Source organism: Plectropomus leopardus, chromosome 6 (genome assembly GCF_008729295.1).
Source record: "Plectropomus leopardus isolate mb chromosome 6, YSFRI_Pleo_2.0, whole genome shotgun sequence".
NCBI classification, from domain to species: Eukaryota; Metazoa; Chordata; class Actinopteri; order Perciformes; family Serranidae; genus Plectropomus; species Plectropomus leopardus.
The window spans coordinates 5655348-5676223 of record NC_056468.1 but is presented as its reverse complement, the minus strand read 5'-3'; the positions used below and the strand labels follow the sequence as shown (position 1 = coordinate 5676223).

Sequence of the window (20876 nt, the reverse complement as noted above, 5' to 3'; positions counted from 1 at the left end):
GTAAAGCGGTGAAAACACTAAATAAAGCATCCACCCCTTAATATAGCTCCGTCTGTTTCTACAAACTGGGCGCGCATCGACCGCCAACTACTGTATGTAATACACTGACTATACAAAAGTATCTCATATATCCCCACTTCAAAAAACCTTGAATTATCCCTTTAACAATGAACTGATTATATTTTGGTAGTCAACGGTTAAGGTCAGTGTGACATCACAAAACATGTTTTGTCAATAACTCAAAAACTTATTGGCTATTAATGACAAAACTTCACACGCGTCTGGCGTAAAATGAGGATATGCTGACATTTTATATCCAAAAAGTCAACGGTCACTGTGACATCATAATGGACCACAAAAACCCCTTTCAACCTCCAAACTGTGCCAATTGTATTGATCTGATGTGCTGCTGAACATGTGTGTGAAGCATCAACATTTTAGTGTTTTTGCAGCAGCGTCAATATTCAAAGCAATTGTCATGGCTACATATGAGTCTGGACAGACATGGATCTAGACTGTAACTGAATTTTGACTGGTTTGGGGAGGTATACAGCCACAAGGCACTGAAATCAAATGAGCTATAGAATTCTATCTAAACCATACAGTATATCTGCTAAGTGTGTGTTTCTGTGTTTTATGCTCAACAGTTAGACAGGTTTAAAGAGCCCCCAGCATTTGGGCCAATGTGTGACCTGATTTGGGCCGACCCTGGTGAGGACTATGGCAGCGAAAAGACATCAGAACACTTCAACCATAACTCCGTCAGAGGCTGCTCTTACTTTTTCAGGTACAAGATAAAGCTATGGCTGTCATCACTCCTGCTGCAGCTTCACCCAACTTTTATTACTACACTACAAAACACTACTACTACTATTACAAACTAATGAAAAATGATGATAAAATAGAAAATAGGCTGCATCACACAGATCAGAGGATGTAGGTTCAGTCTTTTGTAGGTCAAACAGCTGATTGGGGCATTTTCAAAAATGGCCCTCCCAAAACAGGTTTGCAGATCAAAACAGCTTGTTCAAAATGGGTTACCACACTAAATATGAGTTTTATTAAATAGGTTAATAGATGCAAACCACTGACGAATGAAGAAACAGGATGGTTGTGGTGCATTTTTGAATGCTTTCTTTCTTTCGTTCTTTCTTTCTTTTGTGCGTTCGTTCTTTCTGTCTTTCTTACGTTCTTTCTTTCTGCCTGTCTTTCAATCTCTCTGTCTTTTTACGTTCATTCTTTCTTTCGTTCTTTCCGCCTTTCATTCATTGGTTCCTTCGTTGGTTCTTTTCTTTTGTTCGCTGGGTCTTTCTTTCATTCATAATTTCTTTCTGTCTTTCTTTCTTTCTTTTTTTCTTTATGCCTTTCTTTCTGTCTTCCTTTCATTCAGTCTTTCATTCGTTCGTTCTTTCTTCCTTTTTCTGTCTTTCGTTCTTTCTTTTTTTCTGTCTGTATTTCTTTCGTTCTTTCTTTTGTCCAAATTTCTCTTTTTCTCTCTTTCTTTTATTTGTTCTTTCTTTCTTTTTGTCTTTCTTTTGTTCTTTCTCTTTCTTTCGTGGTGTCTTTCTATCTTTCTTCATTTATTTTTTTCTAAAAGTTAAACAGTACATAATGCCACACTTATTGGATTCAGAAATTGGTAGTTTCATTTGTTGATTTGAGTACTGGCACTTACTGTAGGAGGTGGGTCCACCTCTTTGGTCCAGACTGACATAGTTCAAATATCATTGGATGGATTGTCATAAAAGTTTGTTCAAATATTCATGGTCCCCTCAGGAAAAAAAATGTAATCATTTTGGTGTTTTCTTAACTTTTCATTATCAGTTCAACAACCCACTTTGTCCAATACTTTGGTTTATGACACCCAACACCTGCAAAACCAGACATTCCCATCAGCCACGGCTGTAGTTCATGCTTAGTGCTTAAAAGCTATTGTTAGCATGGTAACATCTAAACTGAAATAGTTATAATAATAGGCGTGTCCCTGACTAAGAATTTACATTGTAGATTCTGATTTGTCAAGTACTGCCTGTCATCTGCTGATTGGATGATCATGTTTTTTGTGGGGTTTTTTTTCATTGATCTATATTCTCTTTTGTTACTTTAGTTTCCATTTTTTTCTACACCAGACAAAAGAGCTGAAACACTAAATTGAATAATTTGTCATCTTGACTTGGGATGAGAATTGATTTTATAATGAGATGTGTTACATTTAATGCTCTTTCTTATTATGTGTTTGTAGAAGCAGCAGCAATGCTGTCCTCAGTGGTGAAAGGGAGCATGGAGATCGATAGACAGAAAGACAGATAGACAGACAGAAAACATCATTTTGTTCACTTTCTGCTTGTTATCCATGGTTTTAAACAGAACTTTTGCCATCAGCTATTTGTCCATGGTTCCCTTTACTGATGAGAAAATCATTCATAAGATTTAGCACTTTGTGAGCACTATGTTCTTATGTGGCTGCCCTGATAAATACATTTATACCAAATTGGGCTCAGCTTTATATGTCATGACTTACTGGGAGAAATCAAGCAACTGTAAAATCAGACATTCAGCAACCCTATATAAAATTATCTTTTTCTACAACTTTGAAACAACTGTGAAACTTGACGGTGAGATTGCCAGTCCAGTAAGGCTTCTTAGATCAAATCGTCAAATAGTCAACTATTTGGGGTCCCCCAAGTGAAAATAGTAAATATAATAACCCCAGTACTAAACATCAGCATGTTAGCATTGTCCTTCTAAGCAAGAGGAGAATAAAATAGTTAATATATCAGGATATACAGTATATTAACATGCTGTTTAAACAACATTATAAACATGTAAATGTTTACATTGTAATATAATGTAAAAATATTTTTGATTTACATTTTTCAAGATGGCTTTTATGTTGTATTATGTTTGACTGAATTACCAAATAATGTCAGTTAACTTGGTGTTATGACATATTTTCCCCTTTTAAAAGTATTGCTAGTTTGGTTTTACTTAAAATATAATTTGGCCTCCTGTAAGTTATGTTGCAGCTTGTTATGCAACAGTAATTTTCTGTTGTTGGTTTCTTACTTTTGATTAGACAGTGTTACAATTTTTTTTATGGTTGATTAAGACATTTAGACTATATAACTTTTAATTTTGCCACCCATTTAGTAGATCACAAGTTAAAACTAGCTGTTGAGCAATTATAAATAGCTGGTTCAATCAAATCCCTTCTGGTCTGAACTCCACTGATGCAGTGAATGACAGAAACCTTTCATCTTAGCCTGATGTGGATCTATGAAATGTTGATTGCCTACATATTTTTCTTGTTCGCTCCTAATGGATCAGTAGGGTGGTGAAGGAAGGAAAGGCTGTAAAAACCCACAAGTACCCTCATCCAGCTGAACTCGTCTGCTCTGGCTGTAGTCCCCAGCTTGTGGAGAGGCCAGCAGAGCCCATAAATACCAGGGTCTGGATGCTCAGCATCTTTAAACCCCTAGCTCAACAGGCCAGAAGGCACAGCAAGCTGAAAATAAATATGAACATATTTCCAAACAACAGGCAGTGAAATCTAAGTGGCCTCATGCGGTTCCTTTAATGGTTAAAGTTTGCAAGAAGCTTTGACCTCCACTCAGTGTTTTAACAGGTCTTTTTCTCTGGGTTTCTTTCAGTTACTCAGCAGTCTGTGACTTTTTGGTAAATAATAACCTGCTGTCAGTAATAAGAGCCCATGAAGCACAGGATGCAGGGTAAGTAGCTTTACTGCTTTTTGAGTCATTCAGCATTTTAGAAAATAGAATATGATGAAGAGCCTCTTTTTTTCCCCGGCCTGACAGGTATCGGATGTACCGAAAAAGCCAGACTACAGGCTTCCCCTCATTAATCACAATCTTTTCAGCTCCAAATTACCTAGATGTCTACAACAACAAAGGTTTCTGCCTTTTTTTCTCACTCTTATTGTCGTTGTGTTTTTCTTGTATTTACCAGGCTTCAGTCCTTGAATCTCTCCTCCCATCTCTTTCCCTCTGTCAATCCTAGCTGCCGTATTAAAATATGAGAACAACGTGATGAACATCCGACAGTTCAACTGCTCCCCCCACCCTTACTGGTTGCCCAACTTTATGGATGTCTTCACATGGTCTTTGCCTTTTGTTGGAGAAAAAGGTAATTTTTTTGTTTAATTGTGGATGGAAAGCCAAAAATAAAGCCTTTATTTAGGTTACATAGGACTGTGTGGAATATACAGGCCCAGACTCACCCAGACACTCTGAGATTTTTTTCTCTAAGAAGTTGATTTTTTTACCACGTGCCAGTCCATTTACCAGTGCCAAAGTGTTTTTCAGAAACATCCACATATGAATATATGTCTGCCAAAATTTTGTTAAAAAAATGATACATCATTTATACATGATAGATTAATACAGTGAGTAGCAGCATTGTGCCTCTCTTAGTGATGCTGGAGAACTAGTGAGTGCATGAGTGAGGGTGTCGGAGCTGTGCAAAGGCTGTGAGGGAGGAGACATGCACACTGGCATGTAACACAACATGATTCTATTTCTATATAAACGGTATTATCTAAATTTATATCTTATTATAAAATAAATCGATATATCGTACAATGTTGTTATATTGCCCAGCCCTGGCGCTATATGACCACAGAAAACAGAGAAAAAGGACTGTGGCTTTCACTTTAAGTCAAGAGGTAGAAAAACAACCTACCAGAATGCACTGCACCACACCAGACCGAAAAATGCCCCTACAGGTGGATGATGAAATGTGAGCTTGTCTGTTTTGACACAGGAAACAATATGAGGGCCGGCTGATAAAAGACAGTCTTAAATTACACTGAAATAGTAGGCAGAAATATTTTTTGAAAACACTTTAGGCCATAAATAGACCACACAGTAACAGAATCTTGGTTCATTTTTGGTAAGCACTGTCACCTTTTACTGTTTGATCAGAGTTTGCTCTGAGAGCAGTACTCTCTCTTGTTCTGCTTCTATACTCTTTGCAAAAATGCGACAGCACAGTCTTTAGTTTAGAGCTAGCCCTAGAGCTGAGAGACGAGTGGAGATGAGCAGGAAGATCTGGGCGCTTCTAAGAAGATGGAAGTTTACCACAGTTCATTTACACATGCTACCTTCATTGTTATGATACAAAGCTGGTTAAAAATCTGCAAAGTGTCCCTTTTAAAAGCCTACAGGTGCCTGTTGAACTGTAGGAAATAAAACAAGTCTGGATTTGGAGAGAATGTTCAGACATACTACTTATTACAAAAATGTATCCCTTTAGACAATTCAGAGTCAGTTTCCACCAAATCACAAACATTTGAATTACCAGTCAGTGACGTCAGTCAATGTGAGACAAGCCCTGCTTCAAACATGGTTTGTTCTAGTCTCAAGTTTAATGTGATTTCTCTCTCTCACAGTGACAGAGATGCTGGTGAATGTACTGAACATTTGCTCTGACGATGAGCTCATGTCAGAGGGAGATGATCTATATGAAGGTGAGACTGATAGATTGTTATGGTAAAAATGATTCATAGTACCTCATTCCATTTTCTCTGGTGATCTGCCTGAATACTGTTATTATCCATGCCCTGGTATTAGCCTTTATTCTCACTGTAACATAATGATAAACATACTGTTTTTTAAATTCTTACAAGAAAAAAATGTGAAAAATGATTTTTTTTATTCAAAGATGTATATCAGCACTGAATGGTGGTTACTTGTTTCTTTACTCTAAAAATCTATAAATATAGGAAGTCTGCTCATCGCAGTAAAATATCCTAACTGCTTATCCTATTTTACATTTCAAAGGAAAAATCCAGTGTTCCTATTACAGAAGCAGTTCCTAAACTCATGTCTGTGACATATCTTAATTAATTAATTTAATTAAAATATCCTAAATGTATGTACATATGATTGTTTAGTCTCAGCTCGTCATGTCATACCTGGGTCTCTGTTCAAGTTTTAAATGGTCTGCCTGTATTTTTAGTTAGAATGTATCAGTAAGTCAGTGAGATGGACAGCATCTATCAGGGTTCCCACTATCATGGAAAACCAGGAAAAGTCATTGAATTTCACAGGCCTGGAAAAAACATGGAATCTGTAAAAATCATTGAAAGTGTTGGAAAAATCAAGGAATTTTGTTGTGTTTAATGACATTGTAATCTCCCGTGGATAAACCTCTGTGTAATGTAGCATAAAGGGAAATTTATTTATTTATTCAACATATTTTATTGTAGGAATTAACATAAATTTATATTATTTTATGTGTTTTCCACAATTTTCTTTTACATCCCCACATTTGTTTTTGTTAGAAAAACAGGTGAGATAAAATAATGACAGTTATAATAGTAATAATAATAATAGTCATAATGGTAATTATAAAGATAGCCTACATACAAAAATAAACACAATTTAAAAAAGGCAAGAAAAAAGGGATAAAAAAAAGCAAATTAGCCAGGCCAAATAAGAGCTGTAAACCCTTTAGTGTTTATTATTGTGTTTAATCCATTGATTCCAATGTTTCAAGTACTCCTCAAATTTATATTCTGTAGCCATTGGCATAACACAGCGTATTTATACAGCTCTGTCTGTCAGTGTGTCATCACTTCCGTTTCACCATTTGCTATCTGCGTTCCGTCTCTCCTTTTATGTACAGCAGCTAGCTGATATTATGGTTAAATACAGTTTGAGTCTGATATGTTTGAAAAACATGGAAACATTTGAAATTTTGTCCATGAAAATGTGTGGGATCACCTAACATAATTTTAACGGCCCTCATTTAAGTTTATTTGTGAGCCTCATGCCTCCTCATAGGCCTCTCAAGAGCCTGATGTAGCACATTGATCAAATTCATGTGTATCATCATACAGCATTTTAGTCATTATATTTAGGTGTTCATGTTGTTCGCCATCTTTATGGTCACTGCCATACAGACCTCATAACAGTTCTGCTGTAGTTTGCAGTTACTTCAAATTTAGAACAGAATGTATTTCATCTTAACTTGGGATTCCTAACTTGGGAAATCCTCAGTTAGGACAGTTTCAATTCCTATCCCAAGAAAAGGATTTTTGCCTCAATGCAGTTAAGGAACATGTTTTTTTGTTAAAACCCAATAACCTAAATGTCTTCCTAAACTGAGATAAGATAGGATTTCAGACATGAGAAGTCTGTAATGAGGCCTCTGGTTCTGTTCTTGTTCTGAAAATTGCATTTGCTATTTACTTACAAATTTGAATGAATTGAAAATGAGCTTAATTGATGTAGAATGCTGGGAGCCATACTTTTCATGTGAGACGATTCATATGCAGAACTTCATCATAATTCAGTCTATGTCCCACATGTCTGATGTTGATGAGGGAGTTGTGCTCCCTGGAGCACAGCCACTGTGCTTTGAAACACACCATTAAACCCTCAGTTCATCTCTGAAATGTATCAGCCATTAATCATTTGTTCTCTCCCCACAAGGTTTTTAGGCAATATAATGGTTATATTAAGTACTACAAAATCAATAGCATGGGACATAAATAGCAGTATTGAGTACACAAGGTGGTAAACTGTGTCTTAACCTCACATTCTGGACTTGTTCCAGGTGGAACCTCTGCGATGCGTAAGGAGGTCATTCGGAACAAGATTCGTGCTGTGGGGAAAATGGCCCGAGTCTTCTCAGTCCTCAGGTCTGATGGTGTCATTAATGTTCTCCCTTTGATGTTTCTCTTCCTTTTTCAAGATAACACTGCAGCAGGAAATCTGTACATGTATATACGGATCACAATGAGCTCAGTGGGGTGGGGGTCAGAATTACCAAATTGAATAGCAGGTCACAGCGGGGCCAGGAAAACTCAAGAGTGTTGGTGGAATGAATGGAGTCAGTTGATTGCACAATGAAGTCGTATTCAAAAACACAATGTTGCCCTGCTAGGATTAATGAGCTGGCACAAGATGAGTCACGATGCACCTAGACTGTATAATGACATTAGACATTATTCCAGATTAATGCTGCTGCTCCTCCTACCTCATCACACTACTGCAAGTGGGCAAGATGTAGAGCAGCCTGTCTTTCAGAGCAGTGCATATGGGTCAGTGGCTTAAAAGGGTGTTTCAGAAACCTTTGCAAGATGGATCTAATGCCATGTGTACATTTGAAAATACATTTTAAAAGTTATTTGAATGTCTCAGCCCCAGTGGTGGAAGAAGTATTCAGATCCTCTGGTTAAGTAAAAGTACTAATACCACAGTGTGAAAATACTCTGTTACAAGTAAAAGTCCTGCTTTGAAAATGCTACTTAAGGTACAAGGCAGATTTATTAGTCATTTTTTACACATAGTTTAAATGAAATAAAAATGTGTCCATGATCCTGCTACATCTTTGGAGTTGAAGGATGAGTTGATTAAAATCACCAGCTATTATGGAAATTCTATCCATGTAGCTGCTGCTGGCATCATAAAATTTCTGCAGTGCATTAATTCAAAGTAAAAAAAGTATAATCCAGAATATGTACTTAAAGTATGAAAAGTAGAAGTACCCAACCCAGAAAATAAAAAAAAAAATTTTTTTTATTGAAATTTATTTTCTGTCAATTGGCTGATTCATTAATCAACTCATTGCTAAGCTGCACTTCTATAAACTGTGCAGTAGTTTAGAAAACATCACGGACAACTGACCAAAGCAAAAGTTTTGCGCAAACCTTTGATAACTTTTCATCACCAAGGGGTAAAGATTGGATATATCATATAGGAAAACTATTGGATTAATCCTGTAGGACAAGTTCACAAAAGTACGAGGCCCAAAATGGCCAAAAATGAGCACAAAATTCAAATGGTCGACCTCCTGTTGGGTTTGGCGGGTGGGTCCAAAAGGCTTTTTTTGCGCGACTGGGCATGATACATGAATGTACCGCATTTAGTAACTGTAGGTGATACTGGCCATTGGGGCTACATGTTGGCGGAGGCTGTGGAGTCATTTTGCCACACCCGTTTCTGAAACCAACAAAATATGAAATGTTTTGCCAGGCCGAACAAGTGTACCATAATTTATGAGTTTTTGACCATGTTTAGACCTCCAAAAAGGTGATTCATTTTGCAGAAAAATAACAATTCCTTGCATTTCAAGAACATGAATATTCAAGTATGCTAAGATGAAAGTGTGTTCAAATCTTGACACTTATAAGCAGTCCTCCAAAATATTGCTTCAGCTGCTAAAATTGACACAAGTTGTCACTGACCCACTTCCAGAACCAGGACACATGTTAGCAGAGTGGCTGGAGGCGGTTAGAGCCACAGTCTATCACTCTATCAGCACTGTGAGTGGGCACAGGTTGAATATCCAGCGATGTCTGAACTTCTGACCTCCTGGTTACAGAACAGCCTCATAACCACCAGGTGTGCACGCTGCCCTGCTTGTTGAAATGTAATCTATGTGTGAACACTGTGTGCCTGTGTTTTGTTTTCGGACTAGGGAGGAAAGCGAGAATGTGTTAACTCTCAAAGGCCTCACCCCAACTGGAACTCTTCCTCTGGGAGTGTTGTCGGGGGGAAAGCAGACCTTACAGACCGGTAAGTGTGTTTTATACTTGATGACCCTGTTCCTCCCTCCTTAATAGCTGCCATTAAGAACAACCTACACTCCCTCCTCAACTCTTATCACCAAGCATCTTTTTTTTCCAAACTCAGTGTATTTGTTGTGAGCAAACCTTTTTTTCTTTTTTTGACATGAGCTGGTGTTACTGTACATGATCTATTTCTCCTTTAGCATGTCAATACAGAAAATATATGTAAAATAGGTAGGGTTGGGCTGGTGTGAAAATTTTCAAACCACTTTCTATTAAGCCAAAGACCAAACCAGACCAAATAATCAAATTTTTACCAGGTGCCCCATTTGACTAAGCAGTCAATCCTGAGTGCAACATAATAACACCGTGGTCCAGCCGAAAGCAAGAGTTGATCACATCGTGTCAGGTAACACTGGAGCTCTCAGTTCAATCTGAATCCATTAAAAGTGCACCACTGTTCATGTAAACAAACCACGCAGCTATCACCTGTGTGCTCAAGATCAGCGTAAATACTGAAAATATGTGAGTAGATCTGAGTAGCCAACTTGGTATCTTCCTACATTTGTAATATTACTTTTTAGAGGGGAAAACACACATTTCATATTGTGATACTTACTGGAAATTACATACAATATATCCAACAGTAAGTAACGTTAGCCTGGCACATTTTTAGGGATGTTCATTCACCAGAAACTTTCAGCCTCCTGTTGATGCAGAGATTGACGCTTCTCCACTGACAGTATTCTAATAGCTCCTGATGCAATACAGCCACAGCTTCTGTATTTGTGGATCTCTGATCACTGATGTAAAATTCACCTGCATTTGGAACAATTCTGTAAAGTGCACCAACTTGGTACAGGACATGCTGTCACTGTTCTCTACAGTCTCTTTTTCTTGACTCGAAAAGTGTACTTTTAGTTTGTGCTTTTGATCTTCACACCAGCAAAAATACATCAATCAACCATTTGTTTGTCACATGGAATTATATAAGGTACATCTCAGTACAGAAAACTCCATTCTCTGGTAAATGTGTATATCTTGCTGAGTTTCTTGAGGTATTTTTAGTTTTTGTACCTTTGAGCCCATTTAAAGTTAATCTCCACTTACTCACCTGGTCTTTCCTTAATTTTCCTCCATGTAGCCTAAAAGCTAACTCGTTAAGCAGATCATCAACAATGCTTTAGACGCTGCCCATCGTGATGTAAATTCAGAATACAATATAACCAAAAAAGGGCAGACAGCCAAGCGGATGTGAGCAGATATTGATCAGTGATTGTGGAAAGTCTTCCCGATGGTGGCGATAGACTTGGTTGCTTACAAACTTATCTCTTTGCACATCTGGCAGCAAAAAATGTGATTGAAAAAACTGCTTGTCCTTTAGTAAATCAGACGCCATTAGCTATTATTATAATTAAAATAGACCCATTTCTCATGTTTGCACTTTCTAGCTGGATGACAATCTTTAAAATAAATATTCATCAGTTCTGTGTTGCTAAATGTTTTTACCCTGGTGCTCACCTTCGATTGCACACACAAAATCAATCGGCGCAACCTTGCTAAATTCGAATTTTTATACTCTCTATATACGTATTATGTCCATTGGTGATGGTGACAACCACTTTAGGGAGACTAGCTTAGCTGTCCTGGCAACCCCTTTGAAGGGTTCTAGATCAGCTGTAGCTATACTCTCAATACCCTCATCAATGCAGCAGAAAGTTTTCAGGCTCAGCTGTGGGCTGGCTGGTCAGGGAGGTCAGCCTGTCACCTGGAAGTGGCTACTGACCCTCTGATCTAAAGGTCAGTGCCTGGCCTCACCCACCAGAGGACATGCTGGGAGTCATGCTTTGTCACACTGGAGGCTTACAGAAGTTGTAAAGCAATCGAAGGAGAAACCACATGTTGGTGACCTTTCAGAGAATGTCATTGTCCATGTCCGCTCCCCAAGCCACAGCTTTCAGATCGGCTAGACCTCCCTGATTTTTCACTTTTTTCCCCAGCCCTGCCTGTAGTTTTTGAAGCAACTGTACTACTACTGACATTTTGATCTTTGATGAGTTCCACAGGCTGAACCCCGACAACTTTTCAGCAGTGAAACCAACTCATTTTCAAGGTATCAGGTTAACAATTAGTGTTGGATCTAAATCTGAAATTTTGCCATATAAGCACTTCTGCTTTTTGCTTATTGGTGTATGCCCAAATACTCTGTAACACCCAAAATAGGGATGTAAGTGGTTAACCATAGAGAAGATACTATATTTGACCAGTTACACATCCATCTATTGTTTTTTAATTTTGGAGTATTGTAGGAGCTAGCTAACTAGCAACACTGCTCATTTGGTGATTAAGGCAACTAACGCCATCCTGACCCAACAGTGTTGCCATAGAAACATTATGTCTACACCCCTCAGCTCGCCCTGGTGACTAAGTAGCTCGATTTTAGCCGTGAAACCCCTTTAGCATGGTTGACTATGTCTTAAAAGTTAGCTCGCTCACCACTGCGAGCAGTTTCTGCATGGTTACTGCATGCTTACTCACTGGGTGACCTGGGGGCAGACCGGAGGGTGTGCACAATGTTTCTGCTCAGGGCAACATTACCAGCTGTTATCCCCAAATTAGCGACACTGCTAGCTAGTTTACATTAACTTCTAACCGACCTCAGTAGTGCAGAGCAGCCAAGGAACCAGTGAAATCCAGAGGTTGGGAAGTGGACATGTGATTGGCAGGCTGTCTGTCAGCAAAGCCAACAGAAAATGAAGGTCAAGACCTTTACAACACAAAATATTAAAATGTCACCAGTCCTAAATACATAGTGCTTTGAAATCCAAGGTCACGTTAAACTTCACTGGGGCAATTTGTGTTACAGCCAGCAGAGAATAAAAGAAAGTAACAGTTCCATACACACAAACAACTCACACAATGCAAATGTACATAATAAGGGACCGAAAAATTACATGAGGCTATTGATGAGGCCAGTGTAGCAGGGACAAATCAGTTCTTACTTCTCATACTTTACTAAGGGAACTGGAGCACATTTTCTAAACGTTAGTGGTTAGTTACAGCAATAGATGTTGGGCTATTGAAAGCAAAAGTAACCAAAACTGACCTCCCTAGTCGATAGCTCGACTACTAAAGCAAGCTAAGAAATGATATACAAGTCAGCACCTGCAGACTGCTCTCCTAATACAGCTCTCATCTCGGCTGTATATCCATATCTCTGATATAACCTGTAGATGACTGTCTTCATTTAGAGATTAAATCAATCAAATATGATGAGCTACAAAATGCCAAACATCCATTTTAAAGGAGAAATAAGAATCATGTAAAGTTCACCATAGAGTGTCTCTTCTGCTACTCACGTGTGATTATTTTTTTCTACTTTTGGATTGAAATTTAGAACATCTGACTGCATATGTACTGCAGCTTTTCCTTTGGGAAAGGCTGCACTGTGCAAATGTGTCGTCCTGCGTGGTCATTGCTACACATCTCGCCCCGGCCTTAGACTCTTAGTGCTCAGCCAAATCCCCCCTCAGCTCTCCACACCTAAGTCCCCATGACCCTTTAACACCACCACCCTCTTAACTCTCCAACAGGCTTCCTCTCTCTACCCACTAACGTGTTTTGAAGTTTTTGCAGCTGCTGTGAATTGAGCATCCGTAATGACTGTGCCATGGGCGACGGCCTATATTCTGCTGTCTGTTTATCACACTGAGGGTTTACCGTTTTGATTTATTGCTGTATCTGCTGTCTATGGCTGTCTTTGATGACTCCCTTTCCCCCCCTCTTCCTCAATTCCTATTAACATAGCTACGATTGAGGCAGCTAAAGCAAAAGGTACGCATGGCTGTCACAGCTCAAATTTCATGTGTTTTGTTTTGTGTGTGGTGGTCACTTTTTAAACAGAAATGTGTACTTTTTATTTCGTAGTTTAACTGTTCTTTTAGTACCCCACTTTTTTTTTATAGAGTAGAGTTTATTACTCTATATTACTTTATTGCTGGTTGCTCTTGCATTATCAGTGTCTGTTGGATCAAACTGGTTCCTTCATTGTAAAAGTGTTTTATGTAACAGTTTTAATATGCAGGGTGACAATTAAGCAATAAAAGGATCACAGATAAGATATGAAAAGATGACACGAATTGAAAAGAAGCTTATCTAAGACTAAAATTAGCACAACAAACAATTCTTCTTTTTAGGTGCAACAATGACATGAGAAGTACAGAACAGAGTTATTTTCACCAGCTGCAGTCAGTGTACACCAGAAAAGTAAAGCCCATGCTACAAAATATCTAGAAATGTGTATCCGGTTAAGAACCTGGCTTGTCCCTTGTTGACAAGAATTTCCCTGCTGTGGTCACATGGGCTTTTCTTGCCAAGTGTGGCTCCCCACACAGAGAAAAGCCAGCTAAGACCTGGCTAAGATAAGACCAGGGACATCCCTGCCTTGGATATTTTCAGAAGCTAATCCTGTTACACCATTTGACTGTTGCTACACTGGTTGCCCCCTCTGGTTGTTAGTGGCTTCAACAGGCCTCGGCCATGAAAATTGCTTTTTTTTTCGCCAAACCATGAAATATGAAAGATCTAGTCTTTAGTCAACTTTTAACTAAATATTTCAACTGTTTAACCATTACTTTTGGTTCATTGTTGTAAGAGGTAAACCATTACTTTTAGCAAATTATTTTAAGAGCTTAATCGTAACTTTTGTCTTATAATTTCAACTATTTAATTATTTTGTTTGGCTATAATTTTAACTGTTTACCATTACTTTTGGTCAATTTAATTTTTTAAACATTCCTCTTGGCTTGTTATTTTCAACAGTTTAATTATTGCTTTTGGCTAATTATTTTGTAACAGTTAAACCATTACTTTTGGCTAAGTATTGTAAGTGTTTAACAGTTACCTTTGGCTAATTATTTCAAAATCTTTAATCATTACTTTTATCTAATTATTTCAGCAGTTTTAACCATCACTTTTAGCATATTATTTTAACTGTTAAACACAATTAGCTATTTATTTTAAACGTTAAACTATCACTTTTGGGGTTTTTTTCAGCTGTTATTGATTACTCTGGGCTTATTATTTCAACAGTTCAACTATTACTTTTGGGTAATTATTTAAACTGTTTAACCATCGCTTTTAGCAAACCATTTTCAGCTTTAAACATTCACATGACAGATTCACAACATTCACAATACGCTATTTATTAACAGTCATTACTTATGGCTAATGATTTCAACTGTTTAACCGTAACTTTTAGCTTGGTATTTTAAATGTTTAGTCATTACTTTTAGCTAATTATGTTAACTGTTTATCCACAGATTTTAGCCCATGGTTTTAACCGTTTCAATAAATACTTTTGGCATATTATTTTAACTAAACCATTAAACCATTATTTTTAGCTTATCGTTTTAACTGTTTATCAATCACATTGGGCTAATATTTCAACAGTTCATTATTTCCATGAGTAGCTGAACCTTTTGTTTGTGACTAACATCATCATGTGTTTAACTTTTTAATCTGTATTTATATTTTAAAATGTCGATTCTTTGAGTTGAACATTGTAAACTTTTTTAAAAATGACTTTAATCCTTTAAAATCGATCACTTTTAGCTACTGATTTTATCTTTTATCTTTTCTTGCTGACTTGTTTTCATGCAAAATCAATGGCAACATTTTTAAAGATATTAAAAAAGACATTGGTATGTACTGCACAGTCTGAATACTATAGCTGGGATAGTTAGCATATTATGTTGTCATGAAATATTATTTTTCCCTTAAACACAAATGTATTGTAAGTTTCGTCATTTTTAAAAATGAGATCAAATGCTCCACGAGCCTAACATGCCCCTATGGCAACTTGCCCCTGGTTGGGAGTTAATGCAGCAAGTGAGTGCTTCGTGGTCACAGATCTCTGGTGGTGCAAGAGTACCCTTTAAGGACTTTGTTTCTTTCTTCACCTATAAAACCTTCACCTTAGAGTTTTCATTCTAACTTTAACATGATATTTAAAATGATTGAAGAGTATGTCTAAACAGTACCTTACAAGTTTGCTTTTCATCTGCACACCTTTTCTATCTGGTTTCCTTGGCTGTTGCGGGACGTTACCGTAAGTCTACAAAGTGTGAGGTGTTTTACTGTTGTAGTTTGTCCCACTGGTGTTTCAACACTGTAGGAGTCATTGTTTTACCCGTGCATGTTTTGTATTCACTGATCATCTGTACTGTGCTAGGCTTAAACTGTGTTTTTGTGCTTATCAAATGAAATTCGGCAAGGAATCGAGCTAAAGACTAAAGCAAATGTTTGCAGCAACTGGAGTAGGGAAATGACTCCATCTTTCACAGCTACTAATCATTTTTTCTTTTTGCTTTCCCTTCAGCCATTCAAGGCTTCTCTCCCACGAGGAAGATTCGTAACTTCGAGGAGGCGCGCGGCCTGGATAGGATAAACGAGAGGATGCCACCGCGCAAAGATGGCCAGCAGCCAGACGGCACCACGATCAACACCAACACCCCCAACAAGAATGGCACTGATGGATAGGCAACAGAAAAACCACCTTCCCATCTTCACACAACCCACTCCCCCCTGACTCATAACCCCCTACCACTCTCTCTCTCTCTCTCTCTCTCCTCTCTCTCTCTTTCTGTCTCTCTCTGTCTTCTCCACTGAAACTGCCTGTCCATTTTCTGCTCGCCCACAGTTGGGCGGGAACAGGAAGCGGGACACATCAGTAGGTAAAAACAAAAGGAGGCCACAGCGCCTGGAAAACAGGCGCAGCCGCTGAGAAAAAATAAAGACAAACATATGATGTGTTATTTGGTGGGGGAAACATATTTATTAAAGATTAAATATATTAGATATATTGTTTAATAGCAACAAATGATTGGATGAAGACATTTTGCAGTTGTTCAAATGTATACCATACACTGAAGTCCTAACTTATACATGTCAAGGTTATCAAAAAGAGGATTTTTTTTTAAATATGAGTTGATGCAGATAGATGAAGCCTTTGTTATTGAGGAATTTTAGTCATTTTTTTATTCTCCATGTGTTTGGTAAGGAAATTTTGAAGTTCAAATACTGTAGCCTCAGTGGTTAATTTGGATCTTGCAAGGTTCTTGTCAAGATATGTTTGGCCCTTGAGGTTCTACATACAGTGCAGTGTTTTGCTTATATGTGTTCAGTTAAAGGATTATGTATTAAGAGGTGATACAAAGAATAAGGGAAGTAAACTATATACGAACAATTAATATTTTATACTTGAAGCAAAATTTAATGAAGACTTAGAATCTTGTTTATAAAATTTCCATAAAACTTTGAGAGTCCCAAAGATGCTGAATGGATTTTTGTTCAGTATTTTGTTCCAGAATAACAACTTCCTGTATTATAATTTGTGAATGAAAAATTCACAAATCCTTCAACAGAGTGAAGGGTTAACGCTTTTTGTGCAATGATAGTTGCTGTTGCTGGCTTTTCTGTGCTGGTTATGACTTTGTGTTCACTTGATGGCAACAAGGACGTCTCTCGCTCTGCTAAACCAAAAAAGGGATACACAGTGCAGCTTGTCTTATTTTATCACCACAACCAGACCTGCAGATACTCCCACATCCCGGTCAGAAGCATTTCTTCTTCTTCTTCTTCTTCTTCTTCTTCTTCTTCTTCTTCTTCTTCTTCTTCTTCTTCTTGAGCGCTGAAATTAAGTCAACCTCTCCGGGGTCAAGCTGAAGATTATAGCGCGAGAAAAGGGCCGACTTTTCTCCTGAGTTGTCATTTTGGACAAAAGAGGACATATTGGCTTAGAAAGCAGGGGAACTGTTGGCCATGCTGTCATCAAAACAGGCTTATTAGTGCTTCAGTGTATTAAACAGAATTATTTGATTTGATGATTTATTGTCAAACACTAAAAAAAAAAAAGAAAAGAAAAAAAAGCGCATTGTGCTTTTGGGGCTTTCCTTTGTTTCTGAAGCTGTATTAGTGTCTCCATCTACTGTTGATTATACAGAATGCAGATGGTTTTTTTTATCGTGATAACGCATCAAATAAGGGAAACATTCAGTGAAATGACAGCATTTTGACGATGCTGTACGCGCACACAAAGGACTGAGTCATTCCCCTCTGCAGGGATGATACTATAAAAGGTACCGCCGCCACACAGCTGTCTATCAAGGCCTAAGAGTACTGTAATCATCTCAACCATTGCTGACTCATACATACAGTATATTATTTTTACAACTCGTGGTCATACCAAGAAGGGGGACCATTATAACACTTGCTTAGATCGCTGGTGTGTGTATGCTTTTCTGCTCTCAAGTATTCAGCTCTCTTCTGGCCACCTCCACTCCTCTTCACAGGCACTCCCAACCCTTTAAGACGTGCTTTTATTAAGACATACGACCGACTGGTGCTTCGACACACCTGACTGTAATTCTGTTGTCTTTGTCACTCAAGAAAAAGTGAGGAAATAACCTTTAAGATTTGTTGTCTTCTATTTTCTGGGTTTTTTTTCTCTTCTTCTTTTTTTTTAATGAGGCGTTTGCGCTCATGTGCCATGCCACCTTGGCCACACATGTTGAGATCTGTATGTGTGTGTGTGTGTGGATGGTGCACAGAGTCAAGCCAGGAGACTTTCAATCACACACAATTAAAACTTCTATGTCATTAATGTTAATCTTGATATCCTTAAAATTTCCAAAAATATTGTTGTTTGCCGTTCTGTTCAGTAGACTTTTGGGAAAGCTTCCTGAAGATTAAGTATTTGGGTTTACATTCATAACTGTGATGTTTAAATTTGTTTTAAAGATAAGGCTTTATTGGGTGAGCCATACAGTATACTGACCTCCTGTTAGGTCTTATACATATCTCGCAGAATGTACGAAAAAAAAAGTATATTGTTCATTTAAGAATCTTATAATAGCTGTAAGGGGTGAAAAACTGTACCGTATTTGTCATGCGAGGCCATGAAATCTTTTACGTAGATGTATCACTTGAAAGAAAAGAATAAAATTCAAATATAGTGTTTTATTTGACCCATCTTGGACATTATTTATTGTTTTCACTTAAAGCTGCATCAGATATTCTTCAGCAATCTCAGAACCAAGTAGGCATCAGTCCAATGACAACAAAGCCACTGGGAGCATCGGCAATATTTCGGGTGATCCAATGAAGCTAGTAGCTGTCTTAGCCAAGACGTCTTCCTCTGTGCACTTGTCTTCATGGCTGAACCCTTACAAACACACACCTGCATGTGATGTAGATACATTTTTAAAAAGCTAATATAAAGCTGAATTGTGGGCAGATGATAACTGATGGGTTTCAAGATTGAAATCCGATCTGTACATCAACCATAGACTGTATAAATAAAAAATTTAGCTACCATAACATCACCCCTTGGTTTTTCGATGACGTGTTTAATGACATACAATAAGACATTTTTCACAAAATACTATATGATACAATGACTTTTTTTGGCATACTGTACCATGACATCTTGAATAACATACTATGCAATAACATTATATGGCTGTATATATACTGTAACATTTTTTGTGCCACACAATACTGGGTAGTTTTTCATAATTAAGAATGTCAAAGTACTGTATATTGTTCAAAAATCACAAGATAATGTCATAGTATAGTTTGTCTTCTGAAAATAATCCTCATAGTATGATGAGACGTCTGGTAAATCATCAAAAACGTAATACTACAGTAAGGTGCTGAAACATCACTAGATGTCATATTTTAGGCTAAAATGTTGCTAAAATATTAGTTAAAAAACAATAGAATAATATGTAATCTGGTAAATCCTAAAAAACATTATAGTATGTCAAATAAAAATCAACAAAAATGTCATAATATTGTATGTCACTACAAAATCACAAAACATCATAGAAAAGTATGTTGTGTAAAAATAATCACCAGCTTTGCTGTAATATGTCGACCAAAAATAATTTTAAAAAGTCATACTATAATAGGTTGCTCAAAAATAATCAACGTCATTGTATAATATGTCTCTCAAAAATCCTAGAAAATGTTATAGAATAGTATGTTGTGAAAAAATAATCAAAAAAGTCACAGTATAATGCACGGCAAAAATTGTGATATGTGTGTTGAAATTTCAGGATTAAACATTTCAGAGTTGATTTCAACTCCTAATGTGTAATTTTAACACATTCTGATTTAGATGGTGCTCAGTGTTGGAGTTAATTGACAGAGTTGATCAGGCCAGTGTTTGTTAAACTCTGCAGAGATGCAATTAAGCTCCACTCACAGGCGCCAGCGCATTTCACTTTTACAGCTGGGGACTATGAGACAAGTTGTTTGCTGCAAGCAGCACTACCGGGTAAGTGCAAACTTACTGAAACAATCCTAAACTGATACTATAAAGTGCAGTATGAACATTGTAACATCTGGAGATCATCTGCTGTACGAAGCATTGTTTGTTGCCATGACTGAACAGCTAGTTTGTCCAGGGTATTAGCTGATGTTAGCTTGTAGTCTAACCTTCTGTAGCTAACCTTCAGTTACCAGCTGTATCCAACTTAACTGATTTAACAATTTACTTTCAAATCAATGAAAACAAAGCTTAATGTTTTTTACTTTAAAATATTGTTTAAGCTTTTGAGGCTGGCTGGTTTTTTCATCCACCTTTACAGTGGTTGAACATTAAAGTGGCTGCAAAAAACATGTTCCAACAGGCTGACACAGATCTTTCCAGTGTCATCTTCTCTCTGTGACTGGTACTTGTCGTATATTATACTGTTCATTCTCTAAAAGTTAATTTACTTTACTGTCAACCTTTTGTAATCTCTCCTCTCAGGCATCTCCACACTTAGGCAAACAAAAGAAAGGAATATGCTCCTGAGATAGTCAAGTCAAGGCATTGACAAGGCATTTAATTTATTTTTTTTTTTAATTTTAGGAGCACTTCTATGATGCTGCAAGCAGCACAGGATACATCTCTTGGCATCTGAAAACAGTGCAAAGTAAGATCAGCATCCCCATCTTGCACTGACGTGTAAGAAGATATTAGTGAGTTATCACTTCTTCAATTTAGTTTTCTCTGACTGCATATTACTTGGGTCTCATTTGAGTTTCCTTATCTCAACTCTAGTCATGCTGCAGTTTGGAGGAGCATCTCCATAACCAGCAGGGTCGGCAGCCATACCTCCTCACTGTTGGGCGTCACAAAAGCAAGACTGACAAGTCCATGGATAAGTATCTCTTTCCATGCCAGGCAAAGCTCATACAATGCTTCAGATAAAACTGTGTACATAATACCTTAATTCACAATGTTTAAATTATTTGTATACTATAACATTTTTGATGGTTTTTGACTTCATAC

At 37.5% G+C, this 20876-nt stretch overlaps 1 protein-coding gene across 2 annotated transcripts in view; it reads left to right on the top strand.

The window, feature by feature from the left end:
* Positions 1-18881, top strand: part of ppp3cca (protein phosphatase 3, catalytic subunit, gamma isozyme, a) — a 46101-nt gene extending 27220 nt beyond the window's left edge. Inside the window, exons 6-14 of one of the 2 annotated variants that reach the window (XM_042487761.1) lie at positions 648-787; positions 3651-3728; positions 3816-3910; positions 4018-4143; positions 5408-5485; positions 7579-7663; positions 9445-9542; positions 13343-13369; positions 15915-18881. In XM_042487761.1, coding sequence (XP_042343695.1) covers positions 648-787; positions 3651-3728; positions 3816-3910; positions 4018-4143; positions 5408-5485; positions 7579-7663; positions 9445-9542; positions 13343-13369; positions 15915-16075 — 888 coding nt within the window. In that variant the 3' untranslated portion in view covers positions 16076-18881. The remainder of the gene's footprint in view (positions 1-647; positions 788-3650; positions 3729-3815; positions 3911-4017; positions 4144-5407; positions 5486-7578; positions 7664-9444; positions 9543-13342; positions 13370-15914) is intronic. The other variant, XM_042487762.1, reaches the window with a different exon arrangement.
* Positions 18882-20876: the final 1995 nt, after the last annotated feature.